The 17511-nt window shown below is 52.9% G+C and overlaps 2 protein-coding genes across 2 annotated transcripts; both read left to right on the top strand.

Moving 5' to 3' along the window:
* Positions 1–707: 707 nt before the first annotated feature.
* Positions 708–1823, top strand: HOXD4 (homeobox D4; the record flags this gene model as incomplete). The annotated part of the gene is made up of 2 exons (XM_084289614.1): positions 708–1116; positions 1519–1823. The coding sequence occupies 2 exons, from the start codon at positions 708–710 to the stop codon at positions 1821–1823; spliced, it is 714 nt and encodes a 237-aa protein (XP_084145740.1).
* A 13756-nt stretch (positions 1824–15579) lies between these two features.
* Positions 15580–17224, top strand: HOXD3 (homeobox D3; the record flags this gene model as incomplete). Its single annotated transcript, XM_084289200.1, has 2 exons — positions 15580–16072; positions 16476–17224. 2 exons carry the CDS (start codon positions 15580–15582, stop codon positions 17222–17224), a joined length of 1242 nt encoding a protein of 413 aa, XP_084145326.1.
* Between the last annotated feature and the right edge of the window lie 287 nt (positions 17225–17511).

Below are 17511 nucleotides of genomic sequence, written 5' to 3'. Positions count from 1 at the left end.
ACGATTTCATATGCACATACGCCCAGATTTTTGTCTAAGCGTGTGCGAGCCTGTGTGCGTGCACACGTATGCACACGTATATATCGAGGCTTGCACAGTGAATGAGAAGTTACTGATTGCCTAATTTTATTCAGCAGAACTAAATTCTGGTAACTTTTGGATGACCTCTGCAAGACAAAGACAGGACAGATCTATTGTACATCATATTACCCTCTTCTTTGATGCCTTTTCTTTTTCTTGCCTTCTTATCAGTTTCCTCCCTTTTAATCGCCCTGCAGCTCCTCGCTCTGCATTTCTTTCGATATTTTATTTTAAGGCACGTAACAAACCCTGTTGGAAATTCTGGCTGGTAAATCAGACGAGAGGGCAGCGGAGGTTAGGAAAGTCAGCCCAGACAAAAGGCTGCCTGTACCTGGGGGTCAGGGAGGCGGCGGCCGCTTGATGAATATTCCTAAAACTCCGGTATCTGATTTGGAGGGTGAAACCTGCCGGAGAGGGGTCACTTGCTTACACGTATATTATTTAGTTAAATTCGTGGAAATTATGAGCTGCACACTAATCCGGTGATCAGCTCCCTGCCTCCCCATTGGCCGGGCCGGTCACATGCACGCCTAACTTTATTCAGTTGACAGCAAGTAGGAGGGCTCTATGGAAGGAGAAAAAAAGACAACACGAGAAAAATTAGTATTTTCTACCTTCAGAAATTAATGGCCATGAGTTCGTATATGGTGAACTCTAAGTATGTGGATCCCAAATTTCCTCCTTGCGAGGAATATTTGCAGAACAGCTACCTAGCCGAGCAGGGGGCCGAGTATTACAGTGCCTCGCAGGGCTCCGATTTCCAGCATCAGGGGCTCTACCCACGGTCAAACTACAGCGAGCAGCCCTTTAGCTGTAGCAATGCCCAAGGCTCCGCCGTGCAGCCACGGGGTCATGGACAGGAGCAATCCGGCCCACCGAGCCACTTCCCCGGTCAAGCAGAGCATTGTCCACCGCCTCCAATGTCCAACTCACGAGCCTGCGGCCAGCAGCCAGCCCTCAAAGCCCCAAACGGGTCAGCAGTTAAGCAGCCAGCAGTAGTTTATCCCTGGATGAAGAAAGTCCATGTTAACTCGGGTAAGGATCCTCTTCTTACTTTGCTCTTCTCCCCCGCTCCCGATTGTCCTCAGAGATGCTTTGCTCGAGTCCTTGCGAGACTCGTGGACGAGGGTTTGAAGCCGAGGTAGCCAATTACACTCGTCATAAATTTTTATTGCCGAGGAAATAGGCCGGTGGCCGTGTGGGGCTTTGCCGAGCAGGAGAAAACTCGGCTGCAGGAGCCGGGCAGAGGCTCGCAGCCCACCTAGCTTGGGGCCGTGGCGCCCGCGCTGCGCACGGGGGAGAGCAGCACGTCCATTGTGAGCTCCTGGGCTGGAGCCAGCCCGGCCACATGCTCGCAGCTCGTGAGGTTTTGTTTTGTAAAAGTCGAACCGGAAAGTCAAGATTAGCTTTGTAAAGTTCTCCGTATTTTTTTCCCAGTGAACCCCAATTACAGCGGAGGGGAACCTAAGCGCTCCCGAACAGCTTACACCAGACAGCAAGTCCTAGAACTGGAAAAAGAATTTCATTTTAACAGGTACCTGACCAGGCGCCGCCGTATCGAGATAGCCCACACTTTGTGTCTCTCTGAGCGCCAGATCAAGATCTGGTTTCAGAACAGAAGAATGAAGTGGAAAAAAGACCACAAACTGCCCAACACTAAGGGCAGGTCTTCCTCCTCTGGTTCAAACCCACATTTACAGACTGTTCCCAAGGACCATCAGACTGACTTGACAACTTTATAGAAGAGGTGAAATTTTCCATTTCATCCTTCGATTCTGACCAGTACTGTACATAACTGACACTATCCAAGCAGAACCTGCATGTAGCAGCTAAGGACTCGAGAAACTGTCATCTTTCTTTAAGGTACTGTTGTACAAAGGAGACAAAGTGACGCTACTTTGGACTATATTTTATTTGCCTCTGCTAGCACAACCTTAAAAAAAATAAGGAAAAAAAAAAGCATCATGCAGGCAGTGGGAATTGGGAAAATATTAAACGAGACCTTCTGTCCATAAAAAGTAATAAATCATTGAAAATGAAACTGTCCTGTGTTTCAGTTTTGAATTTGAAAGTGAAGGCTTGATGCTTTATTCTGGGATTTTTGCTTTTAATTGTCTTTTGATCCCATGCAATTTCGGGATGATGCATTTGGGCAAGTTGAGGACAGGAAATTTATAGCATAGTCTTTCATTTGAGCATAAAGACTAGTATTTGTGAACTTTTTGTGCTGCTTTACCTTTCTTGGTGTAATGAAAATACTTGCTCATTTCCATAACGTCTCAGAAGATGTGCATAGGAGTTAAGTGAAAACGGGTTATTTTATGCTCTGCTAGTGTTAGCGTATTTATTTATTTGTTACGTAGAAGGGTGACGATAAAAAGAAAAGAAAAAGAGTCAAACCAAAAATGGGAAAGGGGAGATGAAATGCAGGATTTCTCCTTCCCAGTCTCATGAACACATGTATAATGTTTACTTGTCTTGAACGTACACAACTTTCTTTTCCCATTTTTCGAATTTCCTTCTTTGTGACTAGGAAAGCGTCCCTGCTCCTTACCGTGTCCCCTCCAGGGCTAACAGGCTTGAAATCCGTTTCCAAAGCCTGCTCTGCTCAGCGCTGTCCTTTAAACTAGCGGGACCTCATTTAAAAACGAAAAATAAACTAAAAAGAAAACCCCGGAGTGAAAAATCAATGCGATTGCTGGGATTGTCCGAGCCATTCGAAGCTCAAAGCTAAACGTGTTCTTTCTGTCCGATTTTAAATTTATTTGCTGCCCAACAGAGGGACAGGCTGTGTGGGTTGTGTCTTTGCTTGGGGGGGGGAGTATTTTGGTCTTTTTTTTTTTTTTTGGTTGTTTGGTTGTTTAGTTGGTTGGTTTGGTTCGGGGCCTTTTTTTTTTTTTTTTTTTTTTTTTTTTCCAAGAATACTGATTGTTTTTAAGCAAACTACGACACATGACTGAAATGATTGGAAACCTCAGCAAGTTAAACCGTGGGTAAGAGAGAAGGTTTGCATGGGAGCAGAGCTGGTCTGATACCCCAGTATTTGTCTACAGCTGCTGCTTGCATCGTGCCAAAGTTGTAGTGCATTGAGCCTGTATTGTAACTACCAAACCCAGACAAACCAGCTCCCTCAGCCACCTACACCACCGCTCCGGCGATTTTAAAGCTCAGCCCTTATCTCCTCTACCCTCAGGGCAGCCTGGGAGAGGGACCATATCATCGACATTTTAACTAGATGATTCCATTATTAAAGGGGAAAGGGAAAAGAAGGAAACCTAGGGCAAACGCTGAAGCTGCACTTCTGTAAAGGGAGCTCGAAACAGCAGCGTGTGAGTTAAGTGCCCATCTCTGGGCTGAGTGCTTCCCACTGAGGACTCGCTGCTTTCTGTGCTCACTCGGGATATCACTGGCAAAAATGGGCTTGAATGAATTCGAAAATAAAGGGCGATCTTTTCAAAATGAGGGTATTCGGCAGGATTAACTATGACCAGCGGTTAATTTCTGCCCTTTTCTCATCCCTAGAAGTCCGCGAAGTGTCTTGTAAGACTTGGTCTTTTGTTTTAGAGCCTGGAGAAAACTCTTTGTTCTTTCTTAGGGTTAGCCCAGTTCTCAGACTTGCACATGGCAATACTTGAATATCTCCACGTCGTGATATTAAAGATGGATATTCCTGCATTATTCGCATCATTGTTTCTATGACAAAAAGCACAGAGTTCATACATAGTAAAGACGTCTTTTTTCTGACGCCTTCACGTTGAGAAGCTGAAAAGGTATTTTACTGAAGTTCGGCTAAATTGCAGGAACAGGTTCACCAAGAGGACAAATTTTCTATTCGATTAGTTGTATTTCAGCCGGGAAGAGTGACCTCTAAACCCTTAACCTTTTGGACCCAAACTGCTCTTCTCTTTCTCTGCCATGGAGAGCAGTGAGCATTGGCGCTTGAGGAGGGAATTCCTTAGACGAGTTTTCAAGTTTTTTACACCCAGTCCCTGCGGTAGGAGCCTTTCGTCTCCAGAGTTGGCCAAAGACCTCCCTTTACTCTTGGTGTGCATATAGGGAAAGAAAAAAATAAAGGGAGGGGGAACGGGTGTGTGTGTGTGTGAAAACCCTTTCTGGCTGATCTTCGTGAAATTACCCCCCTCTCGGACCCCCACTGCTTACTTAGAGTCTGTGATGAGTTGGCTCGGAGCAGGGCAAACACGTTACTCGGGAGAGAGATGCCAAGTTTGGCCTCTGTGGTACGACTCTGAAAAATAATGTCCTCGGATAAGCAAACCCTGGCTTTGTGCTTCTTATCGACCGAGATCGCTCCCCAAGTTAAAGGGCCCAATTCTGCTCCCAGCTTTCCTTCCCCCGCCCACTGAAGTCAAACAGGGATGTAGCTGCGGGCAGAATTTGTCTCATTGTCTTTTGAAATGTTAATATCTCCAGGACGAGTGTTGGGTTCAGCAGGCACAGCTCTTACAACCCTCTTTGCAAGTCCCCTTTGAGCAAGGCTGGGGCACTGTAAGTTTACATAGTTGTAATTGCGTTGTAAGCCCCGAGAATATGTGAACTAGAGGCAGAAAGGACCAAAATAAATAAATAGTTTCCAGCTGCCCATGCTCTGAAGGGTCAGGAATGTGGGCAATAGCGACCAGGAGCACACACTGGACGTTATCTCCCGTGGAAAACGAATCTGAGATTTCATTTCTATTGTCTTTTAGCCCTCCCCCAGAGTTATTTTGTGCAGGAAGGGGGGCTGTTTGTTTTTGTTTTTCATGGATGAAACGTTGTGTATTGAAGTCTTTGTTAAACGATCGCATTGTCCAGCAACACTCATCTCTGTTAAAGTGTGATGCTTCTTATAGACTTTACCAATGTTTTGCTGCCATCGATTAAAGCGTTATTTGTACTATTTATCGCCTGTAGTTTTGATGTAAGCCCTCCATATACGTTTGAAATAATAAAAGGTGTAGAGAAATAGCTTCTGTTTTGTACCTTGAACAAACAGTCCTTACGAGGCGGGTCTCTTCTGTGGAAATGCTTGGCCCTCCCATCATTACAATGTTAAAAGATGGGTGACTCTGCATAGCATCCTTCCAAATGTCCCTTTGAACAGGTTTGCTGATTGCCCCAGCCATAATGGTGTGACTCTAGGCCAAGCTGGAGTCTATATTTACATTTAGGCTGCAGTTAAAAGTGCCTGTCATCCATTTGCTACTGCTTTGCATTTAACAAGCCCTCCTAGAATGACTCCCGGATTTATGCATGTGTGGTAGGAAGCAAGGAGCCACACCTGAAGTCACCTCGATCCCCACACAGATGTGTGCCTTTTAGGTGAGTCCGGGAAGGAGCCAATTAAGAAAGAAATGGCAAGTTGAAATTACATGGCAGCGAGCACCTTTCTCTGAGCAGCAAGTTTCACTTTTTCAGCTGATGCAATAGAAAGATCACACGAAAACACAAACTTGGAGAGTCGAAACTTTCCCATGCACCTAAGGCAAACATCATTTTTTCCAGCCCTGCGTAAGCACCTCAGACAACAATACGTCCCTCTGACTAGCAGAAGTCGATGGCACTATTTTTGTCAGAAGTATTTGTCAGGGGGACTTGTCCTCTCTTGAAGCGTGGTCAAGGCACGAGTCCAAAAATACAGTATCTTGTTCAGATGCTGAAAGGAGCGTAGTGCACAAAACAAGGCAAGTGCCCTCAATGCCTGGAGAGCGGGGGGGCGAGGGGGGTCTGTGTATTCACAAGCACACTCTCACTAAGTTTAAATGCTGAGACACATTTTGTGATTATACTTTCTCTGTGTGCTGTTTAATGGCTCCTCCTGTTACTACCGATACATCAATACAGTTCTGTATATTATATCACCACTAGTCGTTAAGGTAAGAATGAAGAGGAAAGGCAGAGTCAATAGCAAACACCCCTCACTGTACAGTACAGTAAATAGGGACCTCTCAATGCAGAGCCACACAGCCTCCAACGGCCATGTTTGTTAGCCCTTTCCCCTGATTTTTTTTTTTTTTTTTTTTTTTTTTGCAAGCCTAGAGACCAAAATAATCTTGCTAGGAACAGTCATAACAGGCAGAATTTCAAAGTGCAAGGAAGATGATAAGAATAGATTTCTACAAGTCCTGACCACGTGATTTGCGAAATAATTAATTCAGCACGTCCCTTAAGAAACACGGAGTCGTCATTAATCTGCCAAGCAAAGGACTCTATCAGACTTGAAAACTGAAGAGATCCCAAGAATATAATATACAAAGGGTGCAGTCCTTCTCTCTGCACACCTAGCTCTTTGCTAGCTGCCGAAAAAGAGACGCACGGTATGTAACCATTTTTTTTTTTTGTACTTTTATTCCTTCTTATTTAAGCCTTAATGAACTTAGCTGTCAAACGCGTGACAAATAGGGCACGCTGCTTCCTGATTTCCAGCTCGGCAGCGGCCGGGAGCCGGACCGGGCGCAAGTGGTGACCTTTGGTTCCCAGGGAGCGGGGGGAAGCGGAGCGCGGAGCGCCGCGGAGCGCCGAGAGGAGGCTGCCGCGGCCCCGGGCGGCGCCGGCGCTGGCCGCTGCCGCCTGCGCGGGGAGGCGCGGAGAGGCGCGGAGCGCCCCGAGGAACAGCGCGACTGCCAGGGCATCTGCCGCCCGCTCCGAGCCGCGGGGAAAGGGCCCGGACTTCTTCTCAGCCGGGCTTGTAAATCTGGCCCCGCGTCCTGACAGCAGGGCTACCGCGGAGGCTGCGCACCCGCGGAGCCAGCCCCGGGGGCGCCGTGCCCCGCGCTCCGCCGCCGCCCCCAGGCCGGCCCCGCTCCGCTCCCGCGCCCCGCTTCGGCCGGCCCCGGCCCCGGCCCCGGTCGGCCCCCGGCTCCCGGAGCACGGCCGCGGCCGCCTGCCGGGTCCCAATCGATAGCCCGCGCGGAGAATCGGAGGGCACGGTGTTATGGAAAGGCGCTCTCCACAAACTCTGTGAAATATGGACCACGAGCCTGAGGTTTCTCTATTAAATCCCAGAGTCAGCTGGAAATACTTTCTGCAAACAGGATATTCTTTATTATCCCTTGCTGGAGTAATTTCTAAAAAACCCTAGATCGTAGCTTTTTATTACTTCCGTTTCGGTGGCAGGACAGAGACAAAGTTTCCTATGTTATGAATTATACATTCAAACAATAACACATTAATTCAATTATTCAAAGATGACAAATGTTTATGTGCTTTGGTAGTGACTAAGGAACAGATTTGCTACTTCACCAGAACTCCTACGTTTTTATCAATGAAGTTTTATATTATCCTGCTGGTCCGGGAAAGAAACCAAACTCCACCAAGGCGCGCAGTAAAATGGACCCGACCATAAATCGAAGCCCTTTCATAAGAGCGTTTATTCCTGCATATAGCCCGGGCTATTTTATCAGTTTGACAATTGCCGGAGTTGTTGTTATAAATCATCATAAGTAATTCCTGAAAGGGTGCGAGGCTGCTGGGGGGCGGGCGGAGACTGTAAATCTTTCTGTTTTATTGCTCTATGAACATATGCTCCGATTGAAGAAGTCTTAGATCCTTTACTGGAGACAAATTCACGCAAAGCTGGAGTCCCACCAGCGCCGAGGATTAACATTTCCTTAATACTTTCTCAGTCCCCTCTGCGATGTCTTAATTCTGGTGGCGAGGGCGCTCCTTTCTTCCTGCCGGCCTCCATTTTTACCTTAAATTTCACCTTTTTTAGCCTCCGAACAGCCACCTCGCGGCCGCGGGACTTTTTCCAGGGCTCTCCGAGCTGCCCCCCGAGGAGGCATTTTCTTCCCCAGCCTCCTCTTGCTCTGGACTCGACCGGAGCCCAACTTTCCCCTCTTTGTGGTGTGTGGGAAGAGAAAGACCTCGTCGTCATCCCATATGCCCGAAGCCCGGCAGAAGAGCCTTCGGCCGTGTGTGTACACACGCGAGCGTGCACAAGGCATGGGGTGTGCGGGGCTCTGCGTGTGTACACACAGGCGCGGGGTCTCTGCGAAAGTACACAGACGCCGAAATATATGGCTGACGGAAAAGGATATAAAGAACCATTGCCTCTTACTTGAGGCGAGATTTAAGTGCATCATTTCGAAGAAATATAGGATTATAAATCCGAAGCCGTACACAATAATTTACATTGAACTTACGCTTCCATCACCGGACTCCAATCTTTTTATAACTGGTTTGCAAAGTCAGGAAAAGCAATGTAATTTAGATAAATGTTACAATGCACTTACGGTTAGTATTGTAAGGTAATACGTTACTGTCACATCCCCGTGCTTTGGATGGTAATGAAATCATAGCAGATGTTAGATTAGGTGTGGTGTATTTATAGCTACTGATATGTTAGAAAATCAAACAGAGAAGCTAATATATATATATTTTGCCGAAATGGAATTGTTGGGGAGCTTTGTGGGCACACATGACGGATATACACCGGGGTTGCTCTGTGTCTCTACACACACACGGAGAGGGGAGGCAGGCTCAGGGCAGACACACACACGCACAAATGTCATGAGTTCTTTTTTTTTTTTTTTTTTTTTTCTTTTCCTTCCCCGACGCTTCTTTTGCCTCCAGACAGGGGTAGTCCCAGCAGCCCAGCATATTTCCCGGAACGGAGAAAGAGAAACCCAAAAACCCGCGCTCGCCGGTCGGCCCGGGCGCCTTGCCGCCGGAGCAGCGCTGCTGCCGAGCTGCCCGGGGCTCAGGCGGTGGGGTGCAGCCGGTTCCCAATTCCTCCTCTCGCTTCACTCCCTGGCCGTACCCGGCGGAGTTCACCTCTTCCCCGGCGCTCGGGCGGGCGCGGAGCGGCCCCGCCAGCTCCGCGGGGCGCGTAAGTGCGGGAGCCGGCCGGCGCGGTGCGGTGCGGGGCGGTGCGGAGCGGCCGGGGAGCGGGGCGCGGGGCGCGGGGGTGTCGCCGCCCCCGGTCCCGTCTGGGCAGCCCCGCTGCGAGCAGGCGAGGGGAGCGGGCCAGCCTCAGCCCCGGCGAACTGCTCCCGCGATCACGTGGGCGAATGTGGCTGGATTTTAGGGCAGTGCCTATATTTCTGGTCAGAAAGGGGGTTCTCCTGCTCTTCCCCCAAATTCATCCATGGCCGCACGATTTAAAAACAAAACAAAACGAGAGCCGGCCAGTTTCCGCCTTTGATTCCAGGAGGCTGATGGCTAAAGGGTTGTGTGTTGATTTTTTTTTTTCCTAAACCCCAACAAATTCCGATTTCCACTCGCTCTCTTTTATTGGTAGTTGAGCCTGTGCCTGTTTTCGTTCTATCGGGAATTATGGTGTGTGGAAATGTCTGTAAAACCGCAAGATCAGGTTTAGGACAGTATTGTCTGCAGACAAAGGGTGAAGGATATATTCTAAGAGCTGCAAGCACAGATCCTGAAAAGTGAGGAGCCCAGGTTTATGATAAATTGACACACAGGTAAGCAACTGCATGACAAAATGGGACCTTTAACCACAGGGGCTGCATTATCGCCTTTACTCAGGGACTGTCTGGAATTTGTTTGTAATCTCTGCCCACGACGGCTGCAAATGCATGAAGTAATCTCCACCTCCTTGTGCGTTTTAAGCTGTATCTCCTTTTTATTATGCCGTTTGAATAAAAAGCGAACTCCTTCCCAAAGGCTAGGAGAAAAGGTTTATCTCTCTCCTATCCCCATTTTCCGTAGTTTCAGGAAGGGAATTACAAATAACCAAAAAAAAAATTAAAAAAAAAAAAAAAAGAGGGGGAGACAACTTTGCTGGACGCTCCCATCGCCAAAGTAAGATTGAGCATCCCATTAATTCGTTGCCGTGGGTAGCCGGGCAGGGGGTAGCCGTGTGGATTTGCACAGTGCGATTTGAAATAGGCTCATAGGTAATGGAGCCCCTACGTTTGGTGTCTTGAATACCGAGCGCCTTATCGTGCCTTCTCCCCTCTCCGTGCTCCTCGGGGCCGCTGCTCTCCTCCCCCGGTGTGGTGGTGCCGCCGTTGCCACTGCTCTCACGCCTCCGAGCCGCACGGGCTGGGGAGGCTCGGTGTGATATTTGTCTCCCGAGAAGTTCGTGGCCGTGCGCTGGGGCGGTGTGATCAATGCGGTGCCAGAAGGGTGCCCGAGGCTGACCTGGGGCGGCCGCGGGGCTGCAGCCGCTGCAAAGGGCCCCGCAGCCTCCTCGCGTGCACCCGCGGCTCAGCTCCCTCCTGGGCTGCTCTCGGCTCCCAGGAGCGGCCGTCTCTACCCCGGGGCCTTCCCGAAGCCCGGCCGAGCTCTCGGGCCGTGTGTTTTGGGGGAAACCCCTGGAAAAGCTCGCTTTGTGCCGGCGAGCAGCGGCGGGGGTCAGGCTGCGCCAGGTCCCACCCGCCCCGAGCCACCCGGGCGAGTCCTCCTCGGGGGCAGCCGCAGCAGGGCGATGGCGCGAGGGGACAAAGTTGGGGGGGGTCTTTCTCCTCTCTCTCTCTCTCTCTCTTTTTTTTTTTTTTTTTTTTTCTCTGTTGCGTCTTGCTTTGCTCGATCAGAAGTTAAAGGCAGTGAACATTTTTCTTAGCTGTATGCCTCCAAGCTGCTGGCCTGCCAAGTTAGTCAGCTGAATCCAATTACTGCAAGCAGCATTTCATTTGGCTCGATGGAAGCACTCACTTATAACTTCACCTAAAATTTCAATAATACCTTTATTGGGCCCACGCCTGAATAATTCTAAAGATTTCCCTGGTTTGAGCTCTGGCAACTTCTTCTCCGCAGTCGGCTCGGTCGGAGCAGAGCTCAAGCCCGGCGAGCCCGAGACTCCCCTCTTCGCAGCGCAAACTTTGCAGGTTCTCCTTCTGGCCGTGGAAATCTATGTATTTGTCCAACCTGTCGCCAAGTAAAGCATGTCCAGAGCAAGGAGGCTATTGCTTGTGAGGCTGCTTCGAAAAGGGAAGAGAAGTCGATAATTAATTAGACGCAAGACGAAAACTTACCACATTTAGCAACAGCGGGTAACAATGACTTGGTGTGCAGTGTTACACTCTCTCCGCTCAGGGGCTAAGGTGCAACCCAACTTACGCTTTCTTTTCTTCCTGCACGCCGTAAAGTGCTATTTCTAATGATCTCTGTTAAAAAAAATAAAGCACTTAAAGTTGACGTACGCCCACGTGCATATATTATATAAGACGTTACCGGGACAGGCCCGGGCCAGGAACCTGAGCGAGCACCGTGTGTAATCATGAAGCTCCACTTCCCTAACTCCAGTTTGCCAGCATAAATTAAGGTGATTTGGAAGGGGAATGCCGCATCCTACTGGGTTTGGGTAGGGAGAGAGAAGACTTGGTGGAAAGTTGTAATGTCTGTTGTGTTGTGAGCTATTGGAGGCGCTTCCGTTGGTTGTTCATTAAGTGGTGAGTTATTGCTATACAAGCCAAAGGTCATTTCAAAGGCTTATGGCTGCTAGATATCGTCTTTATAATGACCTGGGCTTCTTTGTGGGGGATTTTCTGGCACTCTTAAGTTCTTAAAGTCCTGACTCGACACATTACACGATCAGATGCAAAATGCGCGTTTCGAGCCACAAACGTTTGCGGCGTATTTTCAGAGTCGGGGTCTCTTCGCTTCTCTTTCTCTCAGTCTCAGCCGGTGGATGGGGAGCCGGGGGGGGGGGGTGGAGAAGGACCCGCGCCAGCCCCGCAGGAGCGGAGCCCTCCACCGAGCGGGGGCTGCCCGCGGCTCCTGGGCGCTGGGGCCCCGGCTCGGACCCCGCCGGCTCCCCTCGGCCTCGCTGCGGTGGAGGCGGCGGCTCTCCGGGGGTATTTTGCTCGTTTCTTCGCTCCCCGCCTCTCCCAAAGCGTTATTAATAAATGAAGAGAAGCGTCTGCCCTTTGTCTGCTAAAAGATCTGACGTGGACTTAGAGACACGGTGAGGGGCTGCGGACAAGACGTGCATTTATTAACAAAGTCCTAAGGAAGAAAGTCCAAAACAAACCAGCTTCCGCTGAGAGTTCTCAATTTTGTTGCAGGTCCGTGCCCAAGGATTATCCCAAGGAACCTGAAGATCCTACACACACTGTTAAAGTCAAAATTCAAGAAAAAACATAAGTGTGGTGAGTTCTCTAAATTTCCTTTTCCGTCCGTCTCCCGCTGTCCCCGGCCCGACGGCCCCTCCGGAGGGAGCAGAGCCGCCGGGGAGCGGGGCCGGGGCTGCAGGCTCCCGGGGCTATCGCTGCATGGAGGCCGAGGAGCAGCAGTGCCTGGGAAGCCCCGCCGGGACACGCAGCTCGCTGCCGGACCCGGCTGGGGAGCAGCCACAGCCTGGGCCCAGCCTTGGGAAGAAGGGGGGCACCCCGGGGGGCTCCGGACCTGCTTTAAAGCCCCGCCAGAGCCGGAGCCGACCCTCCCCTGCCCTCGCTCCCTCGGCCCCCCGAAAGGCAGGGAGCCCCCGCTCGGCTCGGCCGGGTCCCCGGCAGCCGGTGGGCGCCCGTCCCGGCAGCCGCCCGGTTCTCTGCCCGCGGGCCGGTCGCGGCCGCCGGCGGCCCCAGCGCTCCCCTTATATACGGGGCTCCCTCCGGGCCGCCGGCCGGGAAATGTGCCGAGTGGGGAATTCTTTTGCCGGGCTCCCTCCTACGCGCAGGCTGCTTTGCACTTCTGAAAGTGCTGGGGCTTGGGAAGTGTTTTCCTTTTCATTCCTGGCCGGAGCGTTTACTGCCACAGCACTCGCGGTCATAAATTTTGCTACAAACCGCAATGACAGGTGCATTGATATGCGCCCTGAGAGCTCCGGCTGCCTTAATAACCGCTCCACAGGCCGCTCTCGCCGCCTTTTATTTATTCGGTATCATATGAGATATTGATCCTCGGCAGAATTAAGTGTAGTGGAAGTTTTAGGAGAGAACTGCTTAATATGGAAGTGCCGGGGCGCAGCTGGCCGCGGGCCCTGCGCGGGTCTCCGCGGGTGCGGAGCGCGGGGCTCGGGCTGCGGGTGCTGAGCCCCCGCGGCGGGGGCACCTCAAAGGCGCTGAGACCAGCGGCGGGACAAAGAGCCCCATTATCATGTGTAACGCCGAGCGGTTCAGCTGAGGTTAACCTTTCTGGAGAGGAGGAAGGGAAATTCGAAACACAGACATGGATACTTTGCGGTTTCCTAACCTCAGTGCCTGCGAGCCCGCCTCCCACGGATCGGCCTCGCCATTTGGATGTCACCTTTTTTTCCTGGAGGCTGTTTCTGGCCAAACCACCAAGTGTCGAGCCCCTGCTTTGGTGTTCCCTACAAAAACATCACCCTGGGCCTTGCACTCGTGGAAAATCAAAACCTAGAAAGGTCTCTCTCTTCCTCTTTCTCTCCCTCTCTCTCTTTTTAAGATCTAAAGATGAGCCACCAAACAGTTGAGCATTGTCCATGTGATTTATGGCCCATAGCCTCCTTTTTAGGTTCAAGCAGAGTTCACAAGCAGTTGGTATTTCAGAAAAGAAATAAGGCTTTTAACAACTTAACAGCAATATTCTTTCTTAAGATTCTGCGTATTCTTTTGGGAACTATATTTTACGAGGCACATAAAAGCATACGCTCAAGGCAGTGTTGTGCTAACAAAAGTCCTCAGTCCAGACTGCTCCCGAAAATGTAGATGATAGAAGTGGAAAATAGGCGAAGAATTATTTTGCAGAAAAATACTTTCAAGGCTCGTCCAGATTATAGTAGTTTATTAAAACTCATCTGAATCCCCACTCTTCGTTCCCTTAGACATCCTTTTACTAAAACTTTCCAGGAGACTAGAACAGCTCCTTTCCCATTCTCATCTGCTTCCCAGATAATCCCACGCTTTTGTTCAGGGAAGAAAAGGACGGCGGCGGTTTGTGACCGGGGATAAACTGTCGAGAGCGGCTGAGGGCTGCAGCTCTCACCGTACAGACGTGTATGGCGGTGAATTTTAGGGAATTTTTAGGTACTTAACTATACCATTTGCTATGGGAGAAAGAGTAGTGCTATTGTAATGTTGCCTAATACGGGCTGGAGAATGGTAATTTTCAGACACTGTTCAAAAATTTTGAGCTACTTTTCTCTGGCATGTTAATAGGTTTGAACCTTGAAGAAAGGTACGGTGAGGTTCAGACATACAGTCAGCTGAAGTATGTGCTAATCTTTAAAATTACTGAAAATGTGAGAGGCAAACACAACCCGAAAAGAAAAATACCACGTAAAATTGAGAACAGGGAATACTAAAAAGCTGTAACCAGATCGCGGGCGAGTTTCTGTCCCGCAGCAAGAGAGGAGAAGTCCCGGGTGTGACCAGGGGAAAGGCAGCGCCCTGCCCCAAAACTGGGACCTCCGGGGACCTCTCATCCTCGGGCATTTCCAGGCTGGGCGGCTTGATCGGGGGGCGGGGAGGGGAGCGCCATGAGTTTGCAGGCCAGTAAAAGAAGAGATCATAGAATCAGCGTTTATAATGAAAACCATCCCTTAAAAACCATCACCAGTGTCTCAGGTTCTTTCTGACGGGGACAAATGAAAGGGATGAGAAACGTCGGGTGAGTGATTTTAATTCATCACGGAATTAAAATAGGGGAGCTGACCTGCGACATCCTTTATAGTGCAAAGCAAAGTTAGTGAATGGCGTCGGTTATACTTTAACTCCGGAGGAATCCGGGGCAAGAAGGAGGCCGGGTGTACAAAGGCGATGGGTTTTTTCTGCCTTCGCCCGGCCGCAGCCCGGCTCAATCCATCATGTCAGCCGTGCGCGGCCGTGCGCACGCGTGCTGGCGGGCGGCTGTGGGGGATGCCCGCGGGATCTCTGCCCAAATGGCTCCGGGGGGGCTCTGGGGACAGCACCCACCCGTGGCCGGGCCCCTGACGTGGTTGCGGAGCGGGGCGTCCCCGGGCAGCGGAGCGGGGCTAGCCCCACGGTGCTCTCTGGGAGCTTTTGCCAGATTCCCGAGGAAACGTCCCAAAGACCAAGCAAAACATAACAAGCAAACAAACCAACAAGAACCCCCAGGTCCCCAAAGACCCTGAGAAAGCTGTCTCTAGGAAGCCCCAACAATGCGCTCCTGCTCCTCTGCAGTGCTGTCCTTCTTGGGCAGTTTCTGCCCTGAGGTCCCCTGGGCCTTCCAGAGCGTGCCCTGGTGACTCTGCCCCTTCCCTGGTGCTTCCTGCTTCCCCCTGGTGACTCTGGTCCTTCTCTGGTGTCTTCTGCTCCTTCTCTGGTGTTCTCTGTTCCTTCCATGATGTTCCCTGCGCCTTCCATGACGTCTCCTGCTCCTTCCTGGATGTTCCCTGTTCTTCCATGGTGTCTCCTGCTCCTTCCATGGTGTCCCCTGCTCCGTGTCCCCTGATCCTATCCTGGTGTCACCTGTCCCCATGCCTGCTGTCCCCGCTCCCCCTGTCCCACCGAGGCCGGGGACTCAGGGATGCGGGATGTGCCGGGGCCAGGCCGACCTCTCCCAGGCAGACGCCCACCACTGAAGGTCTCTTTTGTGTCTCCGCTGTCCCCCTCCCCAGGTGGCTCCCGCGGCGGCGAGTGGCCCAGGCCGACGACGTGAGGCGCGGGGAGGCAGTCAATGATATTTGAGCAGGGGCCGCGGGCCTTGGCGATCGCAGAGCGCAAGATGCAGAAAGCCGCCTACTACGACAACGCGGGGCTCTTCGGGGGCTACACGTACAGCAAGGCCGACGCCTACCCCTACGGCGCGGCCCACCAGCCCTACGGCCCGGCCGGCCTGGACGGCGAGTACCCCGCCTCCGCCTGCTCCGTCCAGGGCTCGGCGCCCGGCCGCGGCCCGGCGCACAAGGGCAGCGAGCTGAACGGCAGCTGCATGAGGACGGCGGGGGGCGGCCCCGGGGGCAGCCAGCCCCCGGGCATGGGCGAGCAGCAGCCCCCGGCGCTGCCGCCCTCCTCCCCGCCCAACCCTCCCAGCGCGCCCCCTCCGAAGAAAGCCAAGGGGGGGCCCAACTCCTCGGGCTCCTCCACAGCCACCCTCAGCAAGCAGATATTCCCCTGGATGAAGGAGTCCCGGCAGAACTCCAAGCAGAAAAGCACCTGCCCCCCCTCAGGTAGCCGCCCCACACCCGCCCCCCATATCCCCCCCCCGCCCCGATGCCCGCCCCTGCCCCTGCCCCGGGGGCGCAGCCTGGGAGCCGGCCCCCGCCTTCCTCCGGCTGCCGGCTCGGGGGGTCCCGGCCCTGGGGGGGGGGGGGGCGGCTTGAGGGCTCCTGTCTCGCTCCCCCCTCAAGCCCAGGAGCGGAGGGAGCGGACCACGAAGGGCCTGGACGGGCTCTGGAGGGAGGCAACGGGGAGGAGGGGGAGCGCCGTCGGGGGGTGGTGACGGTGGGGGGAGTGTGTGTGGGGGGAGGCCGCCCCCGGGTCCCCTGCGGAGCGGGAGGGGGCGGGGGGCTCCGGGGGACCCCAGGGGGCTTTCGGGGGGGACCAACGGCTCTCGGCGCCTCTTCCCCGCAGGAGAGAGCTGCGAGGACAAGAGCCCCCCCGGACCGGCCTCCAAGCGGGTGCGCACAGCCTACACCAGCGCGCAGCTGGTGGAGCTGGAGAAGGAGTTCCACTTCAACCGCTACCTGTGCCGGCCGCGCCGGGTGGAGATGGCCAACCTGCTGAACCTGACCGAGCGGCAGATCAAGATCTGGTTCCAGAACCGCAGGATGAAGTACAAAAAGGACCAGAAAGCCAAAGGGATCATGCACTCCCCCGTGGGGCAGTCCCCGGACCGCAGCCCCCCCCTGAGCGGCCCGAACCACGTCGGCTACTCCAGCCAGCTCCCCGGTGTCAACAGCCTCAGCTACGACACCCCCTCGCCCACCTCCTTCGCCAAGTCCCAGCAGAGCATGTACGGGCTGGCCGCCTACACGGCGCCGCTGAGCAGCTGCCTGCCGCAGCAGAAGCGCTACGCGGGCGCGGAGTACGATCCGCACCCCCTGCAGAGCAGCGGCGGCTTCGCCAACCCCGGCCTGCAGGGCAGCCCCGTCTACGTCGGGGGTAACTTCGTGGACTCGATGCCGGCCTCGGGCCCCATGTTCAACCTGGGGCACCTGCAGCACCCCTCCTCCGCCAGCGTGGACTACAGCTGCGCCGCGCAGATCCCCGGCAGCCACCACCACGGACCTTGCGACCCCCACCCCACCTACACGGACCTCTCCTCTCACCACACGTCTCAGGGACGGATGCAGGAGGCGCCCAAGCTCACGCATCTGTAGCGGGCCGGGAGCGAGCGGAGCGGGCTCGCCTCTGATTACCTCACTTTTCGGACGTGACCGTGTTGCCGGTGCCAGCAGTATTAGCGGATTTGCCTCCCCTAAGAGCCACCACCCTCCTTCCCCGCAGCCCCGAGTAGGTCCGTGAGCAGGAGCCGTCCTTTTCTAGCTGTTGTAAGCATGACAGTGCAATATACTGCAAACCAAGGGACTAATAAGCTGGTAATGATGTACTTGAAGGTAAGTCTTAGAGATCCATTAGTGTTAGCAGCGCGTCATGCTGAGGTGTT

This window comes from Netta rufina (assembly GCF_964035555.1).
Source record: "Netta rufina genome assembly, chromosome: 6".
Taxonomy (NCBI): domain Eukaryota; kingdom Metazoa; phylum Chordata; class Aves; order Anseriformes; family Anatidae; genus Netta; species Netta rufina.
This window is presented reverse-complemented; position numbering and strand designations above follow the sequence as displayed.